This window comes from Heloderma suspectum, chromosome 12, assembly GCF_057233095.1.
Source record: "Heloderma suspectum isolate Gila_16-S chromosome 12, 16-S_ref, whole genome shotgun sequence".
In the NCBI taxonomy this organism is placed as follows: domain Eukaryota; kingdom Metazoa; phylum Chordata; class Lepidosauria; order Squamata; family Helodermatidae; genus Heloderma; species Heloderma suspectum.
The window spans coordinates 24,277,256-24,292,234 of record NC_139469.1 but is presented as its reverse complement, the minus strand read 5'-3'; the positions used below and the strand labels follow the sequence as shown (position 1 = coordinate 24,292,234).

Here is a 14,979-nt window from a genome sequence, read left to right as displayed (position 1 = left end):
TACGTAAATTGTTGCGAACTCTCTTACGGAATTATTTGTGTATTTTCCCACATAATGAAAAAATTTTCGAATCCGTGTGTGAAAGGACGCTGGAATGAACGACACCGCACAATCCACAGAACACGCGGGATGGATTTCACAAAATCCGAACATCCCTGGTTTAGACAGAAAAAAAGTCCTACAACCCCCAACATTCCTCAGCCAGCCAGACAAGATTACCTTCTAGGAAATGCTTGTTGGAAAAGGGATGTTTTCAGCAGGCACCAAAACCCAGTAGGGCTGGTGCCTGCCTAATTTGTAGTGGCAGGGAGTTCCATAGTTCTTAGGCTTGCGAAGATCTTTTTGAATGTGTGTGGACTCTGGTAAAGTCTTAGAAGTGAGTGTTGTGGTCAGAATAGGATCCCAAGTCATTGGGGCTGAGACCTCAGTGTCCTTCATAGCTCTTTGCCTCTCCCTATGACTAAAAATCCAAAATAAATCCTCCAAAGTCACTTATAAATTATGCTCACTATGAATACGTTATACATAGGCTTGCAAATGGGCCAGGACACACACACACCCAGCCTGATATTCTCCTACCCCCTAAGAAGGGGGGTTGATCCACAGAAGATCAGTGAGTGAAGCTTTTCATGGCATGATGGAACTAAACGTTCTCATCTGCTAATTGCTGTAGAGCGGAGGTGGGCAACCTGTGGCCCTCCAGATGTTTTGATCTACAACTGCTATCATCCCTAGCTGATAGTGAGGGATTATAGGCCCAAACACCTGGAGGGCCACATGTCGCCCACCCCTGCTGTAGAGCAAACTGTTGTTAAAGGAACAGCTACAGGGACTGGTTCAGAATTTCAACTGTAGTTATATGGGTTGCAGAATTCGGCATTTCTTCCCCCCCAATTTAGATTGCCTAGGCTTATTCTTTTGTTGTTGTTGTTTTAGTGTGGGGTATGCCAGCCTGGTTATATGCCGGGTATTCCCATGAAGATTTTGAGTGCAGAAATCCAGGATGGCGTCCTTGTGTGGGGCTGGGCGTTGTCTAGCGATTGTACAATTGATTAGCTCAACAGGATGGTGTTTTGGGGAGATGGACTTTTGCTATTACACATTTGGATTGGCTCGGCAATCCCTCTTGATGTCTAATTCAGTAGAGAAAGCTTCTCCTTCTTCTAAAACCCTATTTTTCCCTGTTATCCTGCTATCTTGGGATGATATGTCCCTATTTCTGTCCAGAATTATGAAGCTTCTTTGATCCTTCCTTTTCTGCCCAGGACCGTGCTGTCTTAGAGGCTCACTCCAGCTACCTGACCTCAGGCTCCTCCTTTGTGCTGTGCCTTCAGCGAGAGAATGCAGTGAAGAAACTTCTAGACTTACTAGGGCCCAAAGACCCCAAATGGGCTCAAGCAGTCAATCCGTTCTGTTGGAGAGCCCAATATGGGCACAGCTTAGCCCAAAATGGGTTTTATGGTGAGTCCGTCCACTTAGGAATGCCTGGAAGCATTCCCTACTTGAAATAACTAGAGCTGTGCTATAGTCCTGTGTGCTATGAAATAAATAGAACTGTGCTCAAAAAGCGGAGGAAAGATTCCAGCTGTGGAGAGATGCTTTTTTCCATATTAGCCAAACCCTGGAATCCCCTGAAAGGTGGACTTGATAGACATGCAAAATTCTCAAGTCTTGAGCTGAGGTTGCCGTATCTCCTAAAACAAGCCTTCGCCAACCTGGTGCCCTCCAGATGTCCTGGACCTCCCTGGCTGGGGATGCTGGGAGCTGTGGTGTGAACACATATGGAGGGTATCAAGCTAGGGAAGTCAGTCCTAAAAGAACGTCCAAAGCACCAACTTCCAAACTCTTGTCAGGGCAGGGATGGGGAACCTGAAACCTTCCAGATGTTGTACTACAACTCCCACCATTGGCATTGCTGGTGGGAGCTGTAGCCCAGCAACATCTGGAGCTGGAATCCAACAACATCTCGAGAGCCATCAGTTTCCCACCCCTGCATCAGAGCATATCTATATTACAAATGTATCCGTTTTATGCAGGTTTAACTGCCATGGGTTCCTCATCCCTGCAAAGAATCCTGGGAATTGTAGTTTGGTGAAGTTGCCCAAAATTCTACCCACCTTCCACAGAACTACAATTCCCATTTTTTCTTGGGAAGAAGGAAAGGTGATTAAACCCATTTCAACAGCATAACCCTATGCATGTTCCACTGTGGCTTACTCCCACGTAAGTACACACAGGATTGCAGCATAAGCCCTGTTGTGTGGGTATGTTGTGCAGGCCAGTACTTTCCATGCTTACTCAGAAGTCATTCTCACACATGTTGGTGTATTTGATCGGGTTGCATGGCTGCAAACCTATGCATGTTTATTCAGAACAAAGTCCTATCCAAAGTAAATTATACTTCTTTATGTTGGGGGTGGTGGGTGGGTACAGAACTGTACCACTTACTTTTCCTGAATGTGTAGATCAGCCTTTAATCCCTGGGGAAAATGATAGCATGTGCAGAGTGTGACATTGCCACATCCCAACCAAGTTCCAGTCCAATATTCAACATCACTGTGCCTGGCAGTCCTTTCCCCATACCCCGGAAATTGGCGGTGCCTTCCTCATGTTTGGGAGGGCCCCACGGGTTCCAGGCAGCATTCCCATTCTCCAGAGCGATCCTACCTGAAGCACTATCACCTGCTTTCTATCACCTTGAGCAGACTTGCAGGATCCACCAGGAGCTGCATGCCTGTAATTGATAGAAGCATCTTTAATACGCTTCTGTGCCACCTTTAGCATCCCCTTCTAATCCCTGGAATTCTTCCACCGCATCTGAAAGCATTCCTATGTCAATAATGCTCCTTTCTTCGCTGGACATGACTAAAGAGGTTTGGCTATTGGGCAGTACAGAAATGTAATAAAGAAAATAAATAATAAACCCAAGACAAATGCAGCAGGGAATTCCATGGGTACCGCACCTGGGAAGATGAGTGAACAAATATTCAGGCACTCCTATTTACACATACAGAAAAGAGCCAAAGATACCATTATTATTTCAGAAGGAGGCATTGAAATGATTTCATTTCCTGATAGCCCCATCGCACGCGGCACCCCGGCAGGTGACATGTGAGCACGCAGCATCCAGAGCAGCCTGGCCCAATACCCTTTCTGCTTTTCTAGCAGGTTATTACTTGACTGCGAAGAAGAAGAAGACGGTGGCAACGATGTTGCGCTTGTATGAGGAGCGAGTCGAGTCATAATAGAGCGAAGTCAAAATAGCAAGGAGACAATGAAGCTGTTCTCGGCGTAATAGGTTTAAATGTTTGCTGTTACAGTGTATAACAGCTGCCCTTTAAAGCCATTTCTTCAGGAATCTGTGTGCCATCAATCATCCCGGGAGAGGAACAGGAGCAGAGACAATGTTTAATTCATAGCCTGATAGAATCATCTCTTTGTCTTTGTCTCTCTTAGGCTCCACATCTTATTGTGTTGCTGTTCGGGACATTAAGCGTTTTTTTCCAGAAGGGCTGTGTGGTGCTGAGTATCCAGCTTTAGAGGAGAAAGAGGTAGGAGCCCAGTTATTCTGATGTTTCTCCATGATAGCATGATAGCTGGAGCTCTTGTCAAATCTGGATTTTGTGTTTTCTTCTTTTATATGTGTTATGATTCCCCCCCCCTGCCCCCCACTCCACCCAATATGCCAGGGAGCCCAGGGACTAAATCTGGCCTTCCTGGGGTTCCAGTCTGCCCTCCAGGGGTTCCCAGATGGCCACACACCCTTTCCTTGTGCCCATCCCTTTTGCCTAACTACTGATAGTTTGCTGGTTTCTCAGGTTTAGGGCAGTTTTTCCCCAATTCTACAAGGTCAAAATGCCTAAGGCTGAGTTACTGGCAATAACAGCCTTCAGCTTGAATATGCTGATATTTTGGCTGTTTTGGCTCCACTGCTTTTGCCTTTGGCCCCACCCACCACCAGAATGAGGCCCCCAAGAACATCTCCAAAATGGAATTTGGCTCTCTGACTGAAAGATGTTCTGTACCCCTGCAATATGCTTTTCAAAGGTAGCTAACACAAAGTGGCCATCAACTCCAGTGTACTCTACAGGGCAGCCTTCCCCAACCTGGTGCCCTCCAGTTCCCATTATGCATGCTGGCTGGGGATGATGGGAATCTCAGAGCCAGGTGCAAAATAGTGGCTCAAGAAGACAGACATAGGATTGCAGAACAAAGTGCCTCTGAGCACATGCTCAGCCCAGGAGCATATTTTCAGTACGATGACTGCAGTTCGAACACAAATCCTTCTCTCAGAAATCTCCTCCTATTTTCTCTTAAGCATTTTTTATTTCAGCAGCCTAATTTAGGAAGACAAAAAGGCTTTTTGTTGTCATTATTGTTAAATTGGAAGTCAGAAATCCTTGCTGATCTACTGAAAATCACCTGGAGATCTACCAGGAGATCCCAATCTGCCTTTGCCTGCCCCTGTAAAAACCGTCTTATTTTTTCAAAAGTTTAATGGATTTTTTTTTCTTAATTGCAATTGCTGTTTCTATTACTGAACCGTACAGTTGTCTGGATTTGAGTTTGTTTTTACTTGGACTTTATTGTCAGTGGTTTCCTTCTGGTTTGTAAACTGCCTTGTAGGCTTGGTAGAGAAAAGGTGGGGTAGAAATGTTTTAAATAAATAAATGTGGGAGGGTTATGCACTGAGCTCTCCAAAGCTGTGTGTGTCTGTTAAATATCTCCCAAAGGACACTTTACTACTCTTGGCTCTGACATCCAAAGAGTTTCAAGTAGGTTGGCTAGCAGGGCAGGCAGCACAGAATCAAACCACAAAGAAAGAGGTAACAAAGGCTTCTCTTTCATGTCTTCTGTGGTGTGTGCAGGTGGGCAGACGGATGGACAAGCCCTTTGTGCTGCTGGTGGAAATGATTCTTCATGAGCCTTATCTGTCTTCCTGCAATGGTAGCCATGTGATGTGCTGCTCTCTCTCCCTTCTCCCCTGCAGATTTGCACTCTTACATTTGACCCTATAGTCTGTCTTGAATTCGACAAGCAGCGCAAGCTTACAAAATGGGAATCAAGAAGGCAGCTCAATTTACCGGGCCCTAAGTGGCCACAGACCCTTGGTAAGGAAATGTGTTCCTCTCACGTTATGATGAGCCTAAAATGGTTATTGATTTAATTGGGCAGCAGGAGAAAGTGAGAGCTGGTATTGACATGGAAAGGTAGAGAGAAGGAATGAGTAGTACTGCTTGTGGGAGGACGGTGTGGTTTAGGCTTTAACTACTTGAATACCATTGCAGAGACCCTCAAATATCAAGGATTGGGAGTCTATCAATATGTGTTTGCTTTGTTTTTCTGTTGACCTGAAGATAGAGACTGAAGCCTGCATGGATGCTTGTCAGACTCCTGATCTTGGCATTCAAGTGGTTATAAAAAGCTAAGAGCATCTCTGTAGTATCAGAATATCAGAAAGAGAAAGAAGGTGTATCAGAAAGGGGGAGAAAAGTGGTGTGAGAGAAGAGAGTGTCAGAAAGAGAGAAGAGGGGTGTGAGAGAGAGAAGAGAGTATAGAAACTGAGAAAGAAAGGGGGTGAGTAAGAGGGTGTCAGAAAGAGAGAAAGAAAAGGGGTGGACCTGCCCAATTTGGGGTTTGGCTCAGCCTACCTTTGGCTTCAGCCCCACCAACTGCCAGCACACAAAACCCTTGACAAATTTCTCTCCCCCTCCCCAAGGGAATGTGGCCCTCAACAGAAAAAAAGTTCCCCACTCCTGGTGTACAATGTCATATCTGTTCTCCTGCTTGAGTTTGATCTCTGCTTCCTCTCCCCACCTCCTGAGAGTATGTAATAAAATGGTATTGCGGTGACATAGCAACTGACAAGTCCTTTCCAAAGCAGGATTATTCAGGAAAAACTGGGACATGGTGGTACTTTGGAGTGTTGCTGTTAGCTAGGAAATGGCGATGCATGTTTTGCTCTAAAACAGGCTTGGCCAGTAGAGAGTACTGTTGCACACCCAAGAAATGTTTGGGATTTGTTCAGCCTGCAGCGCTCACACATCCACACACGCTCAAGCAATGACAACACGAACCATTCCAAATGGAGTATGAAGTTGACTGAATATAAAGATTTCGGTTAATATTAAAAACCAGCTGGATTTGCACATTGCTGATCAAATCTGCAGATGACACAAAATGGGGCAGGATAGCTAATACTTTGGAAGACAGAAACAAAATTCGAAGTGATCTTGATAGACTGGAGCGCTGGGCAGAAAACAACAGAATGGCATTTAATAGGGATCAACGCCAAGTTCTGCACCTAGGAAAAAGAAACCAAAGGCACAGTTACAAGATGGGGGATACCTGGCTCAACAACACTACAAGCAAGAAAGGTCTTGGAATTGTTGTCAATCACAAGCTGAATATGAGCCAACAATGTGATGTGGCTGCAAAAAAAGGCCAATGCTATTTTGGGCTGCATTAATAGAAGCATAGCTTCCAAATCCCTGGAAGTACGAGTTCCCCTCTACTCAGCACTGGTTAGGCCTCATCTGGAATACTGTGTCTAGTTCTGGGCACTTTAAGAAGGATGCAGACAAACTGGAGAGGGTTCAGAGGAGGGCAACGAAGATGATCAGGGGAATGGAAACAAAGCCCTATGAGGAGAGACTGAAAGAACTGGGCATGGTTAGCCTTGAGAAGAGAAGACTGAGGGGAGATAGGACAGCTCTCTTCAAGTCCTTCAAAGGTTGTCCCAGAGAGGAAGACCAGGATCTCTTCTCGATCATCCCAGAGTGCAGGACACGGAATAATGGGCTGAAGTGACAGGAAGCCAGATTCTGGCTGAACATCAGAAAAAAGTTCCTGACTGTTAGAGCAATACACCAATGAAACCAATTACCTAGGGAGGTAGCAGACTCTCCCACACTGGAGGCGTTCAAGATGCGGCTGGACAGCCATCTGTCGGGCGGGGATGCTCTGACTTGGATTCCTGCATTAAGCAGGGGGTTGGACTAGATGGTCTTGTAAGCCCCTTCCAACCCTACCATTCTATGATTCTATGATCGCTCTCCTTGAGACAGTAGTCGATTGGACATGAAAAGTAACCCATCTTGCAAAATGGAAAATAGCCTGGCAAGCCAGGTCTGCTTTGCATCTTACTCACTAGCCAAGGAAATCCACAGCCAGGGATGGCTCTAAAGGGCTTGGGGGGGCTCTGGGCAAAATTAATTTATTTTAAAATACTGAAAGGTGCTCTCCCATGTCATTGGGTCCTGGTTGTAAGGATTGATTCTGAGCGCAGGGAGAGAGTTAGCAGCTCAGATTCAGGAGAGGAACAGCCAGAACTGGGGGAGGCATTTTCACAGGCCAGTTCGGATAGGGGTGGGCATGCTTCTCAGGTTACCAACTCCCAGATGGCTAGGCATGAAGCATCCTCCTTGCCCCCCTCTGTGAGAAGCAGCGAGCAGGAGGAGGAGGGGCTTGAGGACTGTGACCTAAGAGACGCGAGGCAGCGGCGCAGAGCTAAGAGGGAAGTGTCAGGGGAGGAGCTCAGACGGCTGACCCGGGTAGCGTCGATGCGTGAGAGGCTACGCAGGGGAGCATCATGCGAGGGGCAGGACCTCCCTCCCTAAGTTAGCCTAGCCAGATCGCTGCCCTTTCAAACTGCGGGCAACTTTTGGGGATCCCCTGGAGGCATTCCTTTGTAGCCAGAGAGTCTTGGAGGATTTGCATCTGTAATGAACCTGTGGATAATGAAGTAAAGGCCTGAGACTGAAGCCTCTCATTTTGTGTGTGTGTGGGGTGCTTAAGGATAGGGGGGCCCAAGGGCTTTGTGACACTGGTGGGCTAACCTGTCAGCAGGCAGCAGTGCTGCAGTCTGTGGCGAGCAGTTTGGGTCCACCATTTAATTTTTTCTCCCACGATAGCCCTGACATAGCATTGCTCTGAGGCCTTGTGGGAAATTCAAATGGTGCCCCCCTCCCTGTGGGAAGGGAATTAAAATGGTGCTCCAAGCTGCCCAGAGCAGGAGGTCCAAGACAGGCATCAGCACAGTTCTAGGTCCTACTGGTGAGGTACTGGGGCCCTAGAACCTGCCCAAAGACTGTCCAGTCCAATTCTGGTTTAAAGGTAAAGAACCATTAGAACTGTTGCCAATCCACTGTTAGCACCTGGACAGCAGGCTGAACACAAGCCACCTTGTCACAGTCTTCTGCACTATGGTGAGATGTACTATAATTCCATTTAAATTACAATTATTCTTTCTCAATTTGCACCTGTACGTATTTATTTATTACATTTCTATACTGCCGAATAGCCAAAGCTCTCTGGGCGGTTCACAACAATTAAAACCACAACATGCGTCATAAAATACAATATAAAATTTAAAAGCTTAAAACTACAGTATAAAAGTACAGACCACAATAAAACCTAGCAGCAATGCGGAGATTTAAAATGCAGTTAGAGGCTTAAAGCAACAGAGCTAAAAGACTAAAATGCCTGGGAAAATAAAAAGGTCTTCACCTGGCACCGGAAAGGGCACAACGTATGTGCCAGGTAAGCCTCTCTGGGAAGCTCGTCCCACAACCAGGGTGCCACAGCAGGAAAGACCCTGTTCCTTGTGGCCACCCGCCTCCTATAAATGAGCACATGTAAAATTTATGCAAAATTCTGTTCCCTTTTGATGATGCATTTCCTCTTTTGGGGTGATTCACAAGTGGCCACCTTACCTTTAATAGTCTCACACACACATACACACACCTCCCTTTTCTTTCCAGTGCACCCTCGTCTTGCTGTGCTCTGCCAGACCACTTGCCTGATCCTTCCCGGGGCCATACTTCAGGAGGAGACGAGACGGTCGCCGTACCTTGAGCTGCTGGAGCAACTGATTAGCAAGGGCTTCCTCGTGACAGGGGCACGGCTCACCGTGATGAATAACCTGCAGGCCTGCCTCATCTCTAACATCCTGAGTGCTACAGAGAGTGAGGCATCCGTCATGGTATGACCAGCAGGGACCACTGTCAACTCATAGAAATCTGCCTTGTACCACTGGTACATCTCCACAATATGCAGTGATGCCCACCAAGTTGGATGGCTTTCAAAGGGGATTGGACAAATTCCTGGAGGAGGAAAAGGCTATCAATGGCTACTAGCCCTGATGGCTCTATGCTCCCTCCAGTATCAGAGGCAGTATGCCTATGAACACCAGTTGCTGAGGGTGCTGTTGCACATGTCCTGCTTGTGGGTTTCCCACAGGCAGCTGGTTGGCCAATGTGTAAACAGAATGCTGGACTAGATGGACCATGGTCTGATCCATAGGAATGTAGAAAGCTGCCTTATACTGAGTCAGACCGTTGGCCCATCTAGCCCAGTATTGTCGACACAGACCGGCAGCAGCGGCTCTCCAGGGTTTCAGGCAGGAGCTTTTCCAGCCCTACCTGGAGATGCCGGAGATCGAACCTGGGACCCTCTGCATGCAGAGCGGGAGCCGTATCACAATGAGCCACGCTATGCACATATCCAGCGCAGCTCTTCCTATGTTCTTATTTAGCTCAGAACTGGCAGCAGCTCTCCAGGGTTTCAAAGAGGAGTTTTCCCCAGAAACTACCTGGAAATGTCAGTGATTGAAACTGGCACCTTTTACATGTAAAGTAGTTGTGGGGGATCGGCGCTCTGGGTCAAATTTTGTGTGGCCCTCAATGTCATCTGGCTTTCTAGAGACTGCAGGAGTGCTCTTGCTTGTTGGACGGCCGCTCTAGGAATCCCTTCTTCTGCTCTGTGTGTGTGCTCTTCTGCTTTGTGTGCGTGCGTGTGTGCAAGAGGTAGAGAAGAGATGGGGTGACACAAAGAGAACATTGCAGTCCTGCAGTGCTGCAAATCCCACCCAAAATTAAGTCTCCACCAGGCCAAAATTAAGTCTATACTAGTTCCCATCCCAGCAATCTCCCTGAGCCCATATCAAAAAGGGGGGAGGGCTGGGATGTTTACTTGGGGCTCTGTTGCGTGCCCCCAGGCCATAACTGGCTTTCCTTCAGTGAGTAGAATGATCACCTTGAGACCCAGTGGAGCTGCTCATGGGGGTGACATTTTGTACCCTGCCACTTTGTGAAATACTTCTTTGCCCAGGAAACCGGCTGTTATGAAACAGTGGCACTGTATATTACACAGTAAGGTACAGACAGATGCACAAAGCAAGCAGAGGAAACCAAGCCTGCTGGCACCAATCGTACATAAAGGCAACCATAAAAACCACTTGGCTGGATCAGAAAAAAAAATGTATTGATTTGGGTTCAAATGAGTTCTTTTGTGTTTTGGAGCTCGGCCCCCACCTCTGCCTCGTACTTAGGTCCTTGGGCAAGTTACTTTTTCTTTTAGCCTCAGCAGTTCGCCTTCTGGCAAAGGAATGTTTTGTGACGAGCTATGCCCACCATGGTAGCTATTTTATGAATGGGCAAGCCCCTTGGCAGCCATTTTGTGAGAGCATCCACAACACTCTCAAAGTTCCGAATGTGCTCACCAACCCCAAAAGGTTGTGGACCACTACCGTAGAAATTTTACATATATGCTATTATATCCTGCTGAAATCTCATTATAGGTAGTTCCAGATTTGAGGGGGGCCCTGGTGAAAGAACACTTTGGTAGGCCTCCTCCTACACAAGTGCCCCAATCCCCCAGGGAGGTGGCTGGCTCCATGAGACATTTTAATTTCCCACAATGCCCCAGAGCAGTGCTATGCCAGGAGCATTTTGGATAATTAAAATGGTGGGTGGCACACAGACTGGGGAGGGGCACAGGGCCAGTGTCTGAGGTGGGCCTTGGTGCCCTGGCAGCTGCCCATGGATGCCAGGTGCTAATGCCAGCCCTGTCTCATTGTCTCCCCCGTGAAACAGTGCCCCAAGAACCAAAGCTCCCTAGTAAGTCAGCTGAATGCTAAACGGTGTGTGTGTGTGTGTGTGTGTGTGAGAGAGAGAGAGTGTGTGTGTGTGTGTCGGGGGGGGGGGTCGATTCCTTCCAGGCTCAGACATTCCCTTCAGCATTAACATGGAAGTTATTTTTAAGAGCGTATTCTTTTATCAGTGGTGGCTGTTTAAGGTGCATCCGTGCAGGGGAGCAATTAATTCTCTGAGCCATCAAACTCGGCGCCGGTTCTGTGCACCCCTGTGGCAGCCCAGGGACCACAGTGCCTCGGCCACAAAGGTAGAAGCCCAAAGGAGAAGTCCCTTATGTCAGCAGGGCAGCTCTAGTGGGAGACGCCATTCTCTGCGAAGATGGATTTCAGTACCCAGAGGGGAGCAGAGGGCAAGTTTCCAGCCAGATCATGCCTGAGCCCCGGGGGAGGCTTTCTGGCAACATCTCTCCTCTTGCCACATAGATCCTTTGGGGTTGTAATGTATGACACGAGTCCTCCTGCAGTAGCATCTGCAGCTGTGCAATGCTGTGGCCCCACCCCATTGCTGTTGCTTCCCTCTTGGGCTTGGGAAATGCTGGTGAGGAACAATCAGAAGGGAACACCTTCCCCGCCCCTTCCCCAGGTCACCCGTTTGTGTTCTGAATGCAGATCACAGAAGGCCACCAGAAACCACACGCAAATATCACAAGAGCCTTTTGAACGGAACCTTGTAACATACCCACACTGGGCTCACACTGCCCCTTTCCTTGCAGTGTTCCCAGCTCCTGAGAGGCACCTGCCTGGTGGTGGCAGCCCAGCGAGACAATGCGGTGGCTTGCTTTGACACCCTGCTGAACAGGTGAGCAAGAGCTGCGCCGTCTCCCTGACACCCCTCCATCGCTTGCTCAGTCCAGTTCTGGAGGGACTGCAAGACTTGCTGGGTTGGGTCAGACAAAAGGCCCAGCTGGCTTGCCCAGCTCTCTGCCTCCAGCAACGGGGAGCAGTCGAATGCCCCATGGAACTTCTCAGGCACAGCGGGTTGCCACTTTCTCAGCCTGCCTCTGTAGCTGTACCTACTTAGAGTGGCCAGTGTGGTACCCTTTCTTGACATGGCTAGTGCCATTTTCTACATACCCAAGCTGCACTTCGGCAGGCAGGTGGCAGAAGCAGGCAGTCCCAACTGCTTATATATGCAGGCCTAATTTCCTTGGGCCACTCTCCAGGAGCAAGTATATGGATCCTGCCTATCTGGTTCTAGGGAGCTCTCAGAGAGAACCCAGCCCCCACTCCCTCTGTGCCCCCACCTCCTCCTTGCCATGGCCTGTTAGCTCATTCTCTTCCTCTGGGCCAAAGCAAGAGAGGGAGTGGGCAGGTTGCTACTGCTGCTCCTCTCCCCTGGCTGCCCTCACTGCTGCTGCTCCTCTCCCCTGGCTGCCCTCACTGCTGCTCCTTCTCTCCCCTGGCTGCCCTCACTGCTGCTGCTTCTCTCCCCAGGCAGCCCTCACTGCTGCTGCTCCTCTCCCCTGGCCGCCCTCACTGCTGCTGCTCCTCTCCCCTGGCTGCCCTCACTGCTGCTGCTCCTCTCCCCTGGCTGCCCTCACTGCTGCTGCTCCTCTCCACTGGCTGCCCTCACTGCTGCTGCTCCTCTCCCCTGGCTGTCCTCACTTCTGCTCCTCCTCTCCACTGGCTGCCCTCACTGCTGCTCCTCCTCTCCCCTGCCTTCTGCCATGCTGCTGCTCCTCTCCCCTGGCTGCCCTCACCGCTGCTACTCCTCTCCCCTGGCTGCCCCCACTGCTGCTACTCCTTTCCCCTGGCTGCCCTCACTGCTGCTCCTCGTCTCCCCTGGCCGCTGCCATGCTGCTGCTCCTCTCCCCTGGCTGCCCTCACTGCTGCTGCTCCTCTCCCCTGGCTGCCCTCACTGCTGCTGCTCCTCTCCCCTGGCTGCTGCCATGCTGCTCCTCCTCTCCTCTGGCTGCCCTCACCGCTGCTGCTCCTCTCTCCTGGCTGCCCTCACCACTGCTGCTCCTCTCCCCTGGCTGCCCTTACTGCTGCTGCTCCTCTCCCCTGGCTGCCCTCACTGCTGCTGCTCCTCTCCACTGGCTACCACCACTCGCTTTCCCTCTGGATGAGAGAGCCTGCAGGTGAGCAAACAGATGGGGACTATTGCACCTCCTCCTTCCCACCCCTTCTGTTGCCACTCACTCACTTGCCCATTCTGCCCCTCTGGGCAAGAGGAAAAGGGCAGGCAAGCACACAGAGATAGGGTGAAGAGGAGGAGCAAGGATCAGGGGGCTCCCGGGATCAGCAATGGGTTCCCTACTAGGGATGGGCCCAGAGATGCTGGCCTTGGCCTCCCTTGTGTTTTTCTTCTTTTTAAGGTGAATAAGTTTGTTATCTTGCAGAGGGGCAATGGCTCAGCTCTGAGGCATTATGTCCTTCATGGCTAGTTGGGCTGTAATAGCCCAGAGACTTGGGGACATGGAGATGGTGTAGGGTTGTTGTTCTTTTAAGCAGCAGGGCCCTCTGACATGATCTTTGTGCTTCTTCAACCTCATGTTCATGTAAGGAGACCTGTCTTGTCCAGAGCTGCTCCAAGTCAGGGCTGGCCTAGGAGTCCCACTTGGATGCTCTGACTCTCAACAAAGAGCTTTGGGAACAGCTCAGTGCCAAATCTTTTTTTCAAGGTTTACTTCTTCGTCATTTCCATTTTTCTGTGTCCCAATGGCATCCAGCCGTGTGCGTGCCCAGGAAATTCTACCAGAGTGTGATGGTGGTGGCCACCCCCTCTTTGTCCCCGGCAGGGCCAGTGTCCACACCAGGCATCCTTGGACAGCTGCAGGGGGCCCAAGCCACCCTGGCAGGCCCCACTGCTGTGGCCTACCTTGGGTGCCTTTAAAAGTTGGTGCGGGGGGACAACCCTGTGCTCTGAGCAGCTCCACATGGTTGAGTCCAGCAGTTCAGCTGCCATTTTAATTTCCCACAATGCCCTGACGTAGCATCACCCTGGTGCATTGCGGCTGGCCAATTCCCCTGTCAGGTAAGCCTGCTAGGGTCCACTGACAGAGGAAAGGACCCATCAGAGCACACTTTGCCCAGGGCAAACCTGGAGCCCGCCCTGTTCATCCCCAAGCATCAGGTGTATGTGGACTGTGAATATTTAACTTCCAGCCTTTGCTATGGTGACTTGACAAGCTGTGAGAAAAGGGAAGTTCCATTCCTACCTAACGACAGAGAATCTACTGTTATGCCGTCTCTTCCGCGCATCTTTTCCAATTCGGATGGATCTAAAGCCGTTCTCTCTCCCTTGCCCACAGCCATCCTCGCATTCGCCACGCCAAGGGTCCCCTTCATTATTTCTCCTTATCGAGCCGCTCAGTGAGTCAGTGCCATCAAAAGGCTCTTAGTTTTCTGCGGCTGTGTGTTTAGAGAAGAGCCCGAGCCCAAATGGTGAAGCCTCTTTCTCAAGGGCACAGAGAGGGGTGCTTTGAGTTGAGAGGCTGCCCAGGTTGGTTGCATAGCTACAGGGAGCTGAGCAAAAGAAGGAAGTCTCTCTTTGAAAACTAGCCTGCTGAATCAATACCGTCCCCCAGAGAAAATACCTTTCAGCATTTGCTGCGGAAAACTCTACATCAAAGGCCAGAGCGCAAAGTCCAAGGGACAAAAGCAGACATGCTCCCAGGAGAGCCTTGGTTGGATCTTCTCTTTTTTCCCCCTCCTTAGAATCTTCTGGGGGTGGGGAGCTCAGATTTTGGTCATAGCAGTGGTGCTAGGGGGAGAGGTGTTTAATTCTCCCCCCCCCAAAAAAAAACATTCACACATACAGTTTTCTTGACCCACATCTTAGCCCTATTGGGAACAAATACAGGCACGATGTAAATATCTGCATCTCCCCCCACCCCAACCCCAAGCAGGGGCATATAATAGCCTGGGAGGGGATTTCGATCAGGAAAACAATGCAGAGGGAAGGGTGAAGAAAAAATCCACAAAATCAGAGACCCCACATTTAAAGTAACACATTATTTTAATTAAATAAGTGTTTGGGGATCCAATCATGGATTTCCCACATCACCTCAATTTTGTCCCCTAGTTCAAATATTCCAATAAAC

General features: G+C 49.4%; 1 protein-coding gene across 1 annotated transcript in view; it reads left to right on the top strand.

Annotated features, from left to right (window-relative positions):
* Positions 1–14,979, top strand: part of DNAAF8 (dynein axonemal assembly factor 8) — a 146,009-nt gene that overhangs the window by 119,455 nt on the left and 11,575 nt on the right. Inside the window, exons 26-30 of the mRNA XM_084818797.1 lie at positions 1,266–1,461; positions 3,457–3,551; positions 4,991–5,111; positions 8,763–8,983; positions 11,647–11,732. Of these exons, the coding sequence (XP_084674923.1) occupies positions 1,266–1,461; positions 3,457–3,551; positions 4,991–5,111; positions 8,763–8,983; positions 11,647–11,732 (719 nt within the window). The remainder of the gene's footprint in view (positions 1–1,265; positions 1,462–3,456; positions 3,552–4,990; positions 5,112–8,762; positions 8,984–11,646; positions 11,733–14,979) is intronic.